Here is an 8,119-nt window from a genome sequence, read left to right as displayed (position 1 = left end):
CATCTGTCCCTGAAGACACCATCTGTCCCTGAAGACACAGAGGACACCATCCGTCCACAGAGGAGTCCATCCGTCCGCAGAGGACACCATCTGTCCACAGAGGACACCATCTGTCCACAGAGGACATTAATCATCCTGAAAGTCAGAAGACCGTCTGTCTTGGTCACCGCTGTTTTTTTAGCTGTTTCTGAAACTTTCGGCTCTTGTTCCAGCAGAAACTCGTTCTGCCGGGTCTCCAGGTCCGTTTCCTCTGGTTCCGAGCTCAGATCGGACACAGCAGCTTCCTGCGAACGTCATCGTTCTACCTTCTGGTGGGATCTCAGAGAGGTTAAAGGTCAGGGTTTACCTGGTATACTCTGCCTCCTGATGGCCAGCGCTCCGTCTGGAGGTCGAGACCCGGCGGAGTGTTTCGTGTACGGCCCCTCATCTGTGGAGACAAGAAACGCACCATCATGTTATTAATTCATCCAGACATTAACTCCAAACAGGTCCAGTTCTGAACCAGGTCCACGTTCAGGTTCTCCAGCTGGTTTCAAACAAGGAATCAGCTGTGAGTTCTGATCCAAACGGGTCCAAAACATCCACCAGTTCCTTCGGCTCCTCCGGAGAATTAAACCGACGCAGAAAACGAGCTCACAGGTTACTGCTGTCCTGTACTGCACCGTAAAGCCGTTAGCTCGCCGCCGATAATCACCAGAAGAAGAAGAAGAAGTCGTGAGGATCTGACTCCTCGGTGTCTGGTGAGAGGACGAAGGCCTCCATCATCATCACCGAGCCGTCAGCCTGAAGAGCTGCTTAACGAGCTGCTGAAAAGGCGCTAAGCTAACTGTAGATTAATGCTGTGAGCCTCTTTGTTTTCTGAATGTTTTCAGAGTTGTTGGGTGGAATTAAAGCCTCTGATGAACCGTTTCTGATGGATTACTTTTATATATTTTAATGAAAAACAGACAAATCAGCTGTTGGAAGAACCTGAATTAGAGGTTCTAGTAGTTGTAAGATCCAGGCTAAACTGTTAGCATGTTAGCACGCTGGTCTTCATGCTTTGTCCATCAGATCAGCCTGTTTAAAGATTTTATCTTATTTTCAGAGCAGGTAAAGCTGTGCTGCAACATTTAAAAAGCTTTAAATCTTCATTCTGCTTTCAGAAATGAATTTTAAAGGAAATTTAATGAACTTTTCTTGTTTTTTTTACCTGGATTATGTGAATTCTGTTTCTGTCTCGAACCAGTTTGTGATTTCCTTGTGTTGTATTTTATATCTGGTTATATTTTGGAGTTTTGTTTTGCTGTAATTCATTCTTATCTGCTCACGATCTGCTCCGTTTGGTTCCAGCAGCGAAGCAACAATCAGATTCTGATGTTCCCGTCTTCTCAGAGGACATTACTTTAATTTCCTGGAGGTTCGGCTTCAAAATAAAGCTCTGAAACTCCCCTGAAGCAGGATCTGATCCGCAGCCTCTGTAACAGAATTTCCTGATTTTCTTCACTTAGTTGTTCAAATTAAATCCCCCACAATGTGACTGTGTCAGATGTTGGTCTTCAGAACATCTGGAACAGCAGCAAACACAAACACACAGCATCTCTGAGAGAAGATGAAAGCCGAGCCTCATCCTCCTTCAGATGTAGGGCAGCAGCCCGTTCGGTTTTAATCTACAGTACTATCTATATTTCCCAACATGCTGAACACTGCGGGCTCTTACAGAACATGCATTAATGCATGAAGGAACGGAGCGCTGCGTGGAACAACTAACAGCCTCTCCGGGGTTTGGAGGAAAACGCCGAGCGCTTTAACAGGAATCTGAAAGAAACAGAAACGGAAACGTCTGAGCTTTAATCCGCCCGTCTGCTCGGCGTTCAGCAGCAACACGGACTGAATCTGCATCTGATCATCAGATTCATTAACTGATCGGCTTCACAACATCTGGAATCTGGGCTGCGACTATTAGAGACGACCTGGAGTCCAGACTGGGAGAGACCCGGTCGTCTCTGCGTTACTGCGGCTAAATGAGCGGCGATTTCCACCCTCAGGGTTCAAACAGGCCTCTGGTGAAGAGGTCAAAGGTTAAAGCCTCTTCTCTCTGAAAACAACAAGACTTCTGGAACAGAACCAGAGCAGAGGACAGATGTTTACCCAGAATGCACTGCAGCTGTCAGCACGGTGGTGGAGGGCTGATGGTTTGGGCTCCTCTGCAGACCAGAGGACAGATGTTTACCCAGAATGCACTGCAGCTGTCAGCACGGTGGTGGAGGGCTGATGGTTTGGGCTGATTCTGGAGTCAGATGTGACAAACAGGACAATGATCCCAAACACAGCAGAACAGTCCAGAACCAGAACCAGAACCAGAGTGGGCCACAACTCCTCCACAACCAGGAACCCACTGAGGAGGAGGTTCTACAACCTGCTGATCAGCAGGTTTGACTTTAAATCAACCAGGTTTTAAATTATTCTGTAAGATGAACAAATGAAAGCATCTCTGCCTAAACTTAACCATAAAAGGAAAATATCAATAAATGGTAGAAAATGGAGTCTTCAGAGTAACAACAGAGTTAAAATAAAAAAAGAGGAACAATGAGGTGTTTTCGGACCGACAGGTGGTCCAACAGAACAATTCTGCTCGGTTTGTTGAACTGGAGTCTCTGCAGATCGATTTGTTCCTGCGGTGATGGGGGGTTTCAGGCCCGTGGAACCGCTGGGGTTCCTGGACGGATCGATGAGGAGAAGGTTCTGTTCTTCACTTTCAGCAGAACTCAGGATGGAATAAATTAAACTTCTCCTTTTTTGTTGAAACGGTACAGGTCATTACTGAAAACATTTTATAATTTAAGTCATTTTTAGGCAAAAGTCCAGATAAAATTCATTGTTTATATTTATAATTGTGTAGAAGTTAACTTTTATTTTGTCAAACATTTATATAAATTCTCTCTATAAGTTCAGATCTTAATAAAAACTATTTATCAACCTTCTTCTCCATCCGTTGGGTTAGGTAACAGGTCCAGGAGGGAAACCAGGTGGTATTAATCCCTTCAGAGGGTTCTGGTTCTGCCCGGGTCTCCACCTTCTAACCAGAAGTCTGAACCACCTCGCCTGACTCCTCTCCATGAGGAGGAGCAGCGGCTCCACTTTGATGGAGCTCCTTTTCTCTAAGTCTGAGCCCGGCTGTCCTCCTTTCAGCTGCTTGGATCCAGGATCTGGTTCTTCCGGTCCTGATCCAAACCTCAGGACTACAGGTGAGTCTTGGATCCTAGATGGACCAGGAAATCCGGAGTCTTTCCCTTTCAGTTCGTTCAGCAAAGACTGATCTCAACCCGGAGGTTCAGAACCAAGTCCTCGGACTCTCGTCCCAGCTGTGAACCGATCCAGTTCACGCTGAAGATCAGGGGTTGAAGATAGACCCTGAGGGTCCTAAACCAGACCCCCTCCTCTCCAGAACTGAGATCCTGTCCATGAGGACCACAAGCAGGATTAGGGACCAGAACAGGCCTGGTGGAGACCTTGTGCCGAGGAGGTGGCTCTCGCTTTGGTTCTACAAGGACCGACTGGATCTTAAAAGTGACCAAGGAACAAAACCTACAGGACAGCCTTCTCCAGGTCCACAAAACCTGGACCGGACCGGACCGGACAGTGAACCATCCTCAGCAGCTCTGGAAGGGTGAAGATCTGGTCCACGGGTCCAGGACCGCAGAGTTCTCCTGTTGCTTTATTATCGTTCTAAAACTGAACCGGCGAAAGGCGGGCGATGATGGAAGTAATCGACTATCGGAGTCAAGATGATTCAAGATGGCCGCCACAGCCAGCTGATCCTGAGCTGAGCTGGATCCCCATCTCGTTGTTGATAACCTGAATGTTTGAGGACTCGCTTACATCCATCACAAGCCTCCGACAGCTCCTGGAGGAGGAGAAGCTCACAGCGAAGCTCCATATTTTATTCCTGTATTTACGGAGCGCCCGCTCAAAGAAAAACAAGCTGCACTCCGAGAGGACTCGGAGGTGAAATATCTGAGATAAATCCTCAGACCGGAGGCTAAAACTCCGGCTTTGTAGGAAGAGGTTCTGCCTCGGCCCTGACGGAACCGAGGAAACCTGCTGAGCCACTTAAAAAGAGCCGAGGACTTCAAAATGGAAGAAGAAATGATTAAAGGGACTCCTCGGCTTGATCCTCGGAGCCGTGCGGCTCTGACACGATCGAGTGTTCGCTGTGATTAAAGAGGAAGAAGGTGGGTGGAGCTCAGTCAGATGCTGTCTGTAAAACCGAGTAAACGGCTCCAGTAATCCTGTTAAAAGGTTAAACAACATCAGCTGAGCAGAACTATTTTAAAACCTGAGATCGGACAGATCTTTGTGAAGCTCCGTCAGCTCCTCTTCATTTGGGTTTATTTTTAAATAAAAACATGTTTGAAACAGTCCAGCTGTGGAGGAGCATGTTAGGAAGGTCTTAATGTTTTCCTTGATGGTTTGTGATTTTCCCATCGGTTATTTTGACCAAACTTTATTTATAAAGCACTTAAAGAACAGGCAACAAAATGAACCTTAAATATTTAAAAATAAAGGCCTCACCAAGTTAAAACAATGAAAACGATGTAATGTGGAGGACTCTCAGCTACTACCACCCCATCAATATCTTTTTAGCTCAATATCTGAGTTTTTTTGTGTTTTTAATGTTGATAAGCTGTGGCGGCCATCTTGACTCTGGGTGGCTCTAACAGAAGCTCAGCCAATGATTATTTCCTGAAAGTTTCTTTAAAATCCATCCTCTGGTTCTTCAGATATTTTGCTGACAGAGTTTGTCTTCAGCCTGACCCTAAACCCGACCTTCACCTGAGCTCAGGTCACACCTCAGCCCTAAACCGAACCCTGAACCCAGAGCTTGATGTTCCACCGTGTTAGAACCGAGCTTTGGTTCCTGAGGAGGTCATAAAAACTATCGGACTGTCGGACCCGCAGCACACCCATTCAAGATGGCTGCCACAGGCAACAACTCAGTCGGGTTTACAGACGCTGAGTGGCTGAGAGTCGTCCCCAACACGTGCAGGGAAAGCAAAGAGATGTGAGTTTAAAGTCAAGGCGGCGGGCAATATGCATTCCTTCAGACGCGCCGTGTTTTCTGATTCAGTTTGAGATAAATGAAGAAATAAATCCAGGAATGTGACCTGAAGCAAAAACAAACTCGGCTTCTTTCATCAGAGAACGAGTTCAAACTGGAGGAAATTAAATTAATGACCGTCAGGAGCTAAACCTCACAATCCTTCTCTTTGTTTCAACCACATGAGCTCATTAAACAGGAACTGACTCTGTCTTCACTCATCTGGAGACAAAAATAAAACATTTAGAAGATGAATAAAAGGTTTGTTTAAATATGAAACTAAAAACTGAATTTCACAGAGTTTTATGGTTTCAGTCCTCGATGAAACGGTGTTCTTTAAAAACAGGTTAGATCGTAGATAAAATCTGTTTAGACCGTCTGAAATCTATGATGTCATAGCTCCGCCTCCTCTTCTTCTTCTTGTGTTTACAGTTCGTTCTCAGCGTTTCGCTCCACACCTGGTTTCCTGTTTCTGGTTTTTTGTGGCGTTACAGCGCCACACTTGGGCCTGGCGTTGTCACGGCGGCGTTCTGGGTCGCGTCATGTCCGCGGGGACGTTTTTAGAAATGAAGGAAAACAACAACCTTCAGCTACAACCTGTCCAAACTGATCTGGGTTCATTTTCACATCTGAGTTTAATGCAGAGAAGTGAATTCAAAATATAAGTTTATATTTATATTTAATAACATGTTGGCCCTCGTCTCGTGAACCGCTGAACAGAGTTAAATGAAATAAATGACTGGCTGTTCGTCTACAGCTGAGTAACTTTGGAACCATTAATGCTTCGACTTCTGGAGACAGACGTGTAACTGAGGATGTGTTTGGTTTTAAATTAAGGCTCAGGTTCTATTTGTGTGAAAATGTTCAACAACAGGAAAGAAAAACACTTGATATCTGAGAAGTAAAGCAGAATAATGAACCACATGAAGCAAAACACAAAAACAAGTTGCTCTAAGAATCCGTGGAAATATTTCCAGCTTTGACTAAACTGAACGCAGGAACTTCCTTCAGTTTTACCCTTAAACAGTTAAAACCTCACACTGAACGATAAAAAACCAGAAATAAACACCTGAAGCTTCTAACTGAACCAGAGGATCCCAAACAAACAAACAAACAAACAAACAGCGTCTGGCCCGATTCCTCGTCCTGTTGTCACATAAATATTAGATTCATGAAAATAAGACTCTCCCTCCATCTGAGGGTCTCTGAGACACAACAACCTGCAGCCATCAACTTAATGAATCCATCAGGAGATCGTTTACGACATGCACACACACGTGCGCACACACGTGCGCACACACGTGCACGCTCACACACACACACAGCCGGCTCTAATCACATCCACCTCGCTCCCTTTTCAATGTCAGCAGTTTGCAGCCAACGCCACTCGACCGACATGCTGCATGTATGTAACACATGAACACACACACACAAACACACACACACGCTCGTTCGCGCCGTCTCCCAGCATCCCTCTGTGTCTCTACCTTTGTTCACCCTGCGCAGGATCTGGCAGCGACACTTAAACGACACGGCGATCATGGTGAAGCTGAGCCGAGCATCGTCTCCCCCTTCAGCGCCATGCAGGGACAGACACCCCCACCCCCACCCCCTTACTGCAAAATAACCCCACAGAAACTACTCCTCTTCCTCCTCTTCCTCGCCGAGCGTCTGGCTGATGAAGGAGCTCCTCAAACAGAAACTGGCACCGAGGATCGAGAGGGAGGCGGAGAGCGCTGCAGATGTGAAGCTCCTCCATAAAAACCAGCCAGAGGGGAGGGGGAGGAGGAGGAGGGGGGGGAGCCTGCGCAGATGGGAGGATGAAGATGAGCGGGGTGAGGAAGAGGAGGGGGGAAGAGGGAGCAAAGAGGCTGCTGCTGCTGCTGTATCCCTCCGCTGGTTCATGCAGCTGGAGGATTGATGGATGGATGGATGGATGGATGGATGGATGGATGATGGATGATGGATGAATGGATGGTTGGATGATGGATGGATGATGGATGGATGGATGGATGGTTGGATGATGGATGGATGATGGATGATGTATAAAATAAATAAACTTTTCAAAATAAAACCATAAATCAGATATAACTGATTTAAACTTTATTAACTCGTTTTTGTTCCACAAACAAAACAAATATTTATCAGAATAATTCATATTTATTTTAATTTAAAGTTTCCTGCTTGTTTTCTCAGGATTTCTCGGGTTCAAACGTTTCTTTCCTTCTCTTGTTTTTAGCCCCAAACGTCTGACCTCTGACCCCTGAGGCTGCCGTATCCATGGCAACGCTCAGCGCAGAGCGACATAATCCTCTGAAAGCAGATATTTATATTTAATCCCACTCTTTCCATAAAAATGTGTGCTTATTTTAAACACTATGGATTAAAAACAAACCTTCTGGTTATTTTTTTATTCAGACCAGAACTAAAAATAAATTAAATTAGAATAAAATATTAGTTTTATTGTTTTTAAATGTCTTGTCTTGATTTTCTGAGCAGAAATATGTGTCAAAAAAACCTAAAATGATCTGACTTATCAAACACGGCAGGATGGAGCTGATAATCTGCAGCTGGTCTGCTGCCTGCGCTGTGATTGGCTGACAGCTGGTGTGGGCGGGGCCTGCAGGTAGTGAAGTGGTCAGACATGTGGGTCAGTGTTCCAGCTGCAGATTATCAGGATTACTGACGAACTGTTTGTTCTCTCCACTGTCAGAACCACAGGAACCTGCAGAGAAACCCAGTTCTACTCAGAGCTCCTGGGTTCTGCTGCCCCCTGCTGGTCAGACCGGACCTCAGCTGCACGGTGAGTCCAGCCCGCCCCCTGCTGGAGACAGGGCCGCAGCGCGGGTTCTGACCCAGGTTCTACTCGGGTCAGAACACGGGTCAGAACCTGCGCACAACAGGACAACAGGAGGAGGTTCTGACCCGGGTTCTACTGAAACAACAGGAGGTTCTGACCCGGGTTCTACTGAAACGACAGGAGGTTCTGACCCGGTTTCTACTGAAACAACAGAAGGAGGTTCTGACCCGGGTTCTACT

At 46.1% G+C, this 8,119-nt stretch overlaps 1 protein-coding gene across 1 annotated transcript in view; it reads right to left on the bottom strand.

The window, feature by feature from the left end:
• The window catches only part of grip1 (glutamate receptor interacting protein 1), a gene marked incomplete in the record, with an annotated part of 36,021 nt that overhangs the window by 24,033 nt on the left and 3,869 nt on the right, over positions 1 to 8,119 (bottom strand). The window contains 1 exon segment of the mRNA XM_037981168.1: positions 347 to 427. Coding sequence (XP_037837096.1) covers positions 347 to 427 — 81 coding nt within the window.

This window comes from Kryptolebias marmoratus, linkage group LG18 (assembly GCF_001649575.2).
Source record: "Kryptolebias marmoratus isolate JLee-2015 linkage group LG18, ASM164957v2, whole genome shotgun sequence".
Classification (NCBI taxonomy): Eukaryota; Metazoa; Chordata; class Actinopteri; order Cyprinodontiformes; family Rivulidae; genus Kryptolebias; species Kryptolebias marmoratus.
This window is presented reverse-complemented; position numbering and strand designations above follow the sequence as displayed.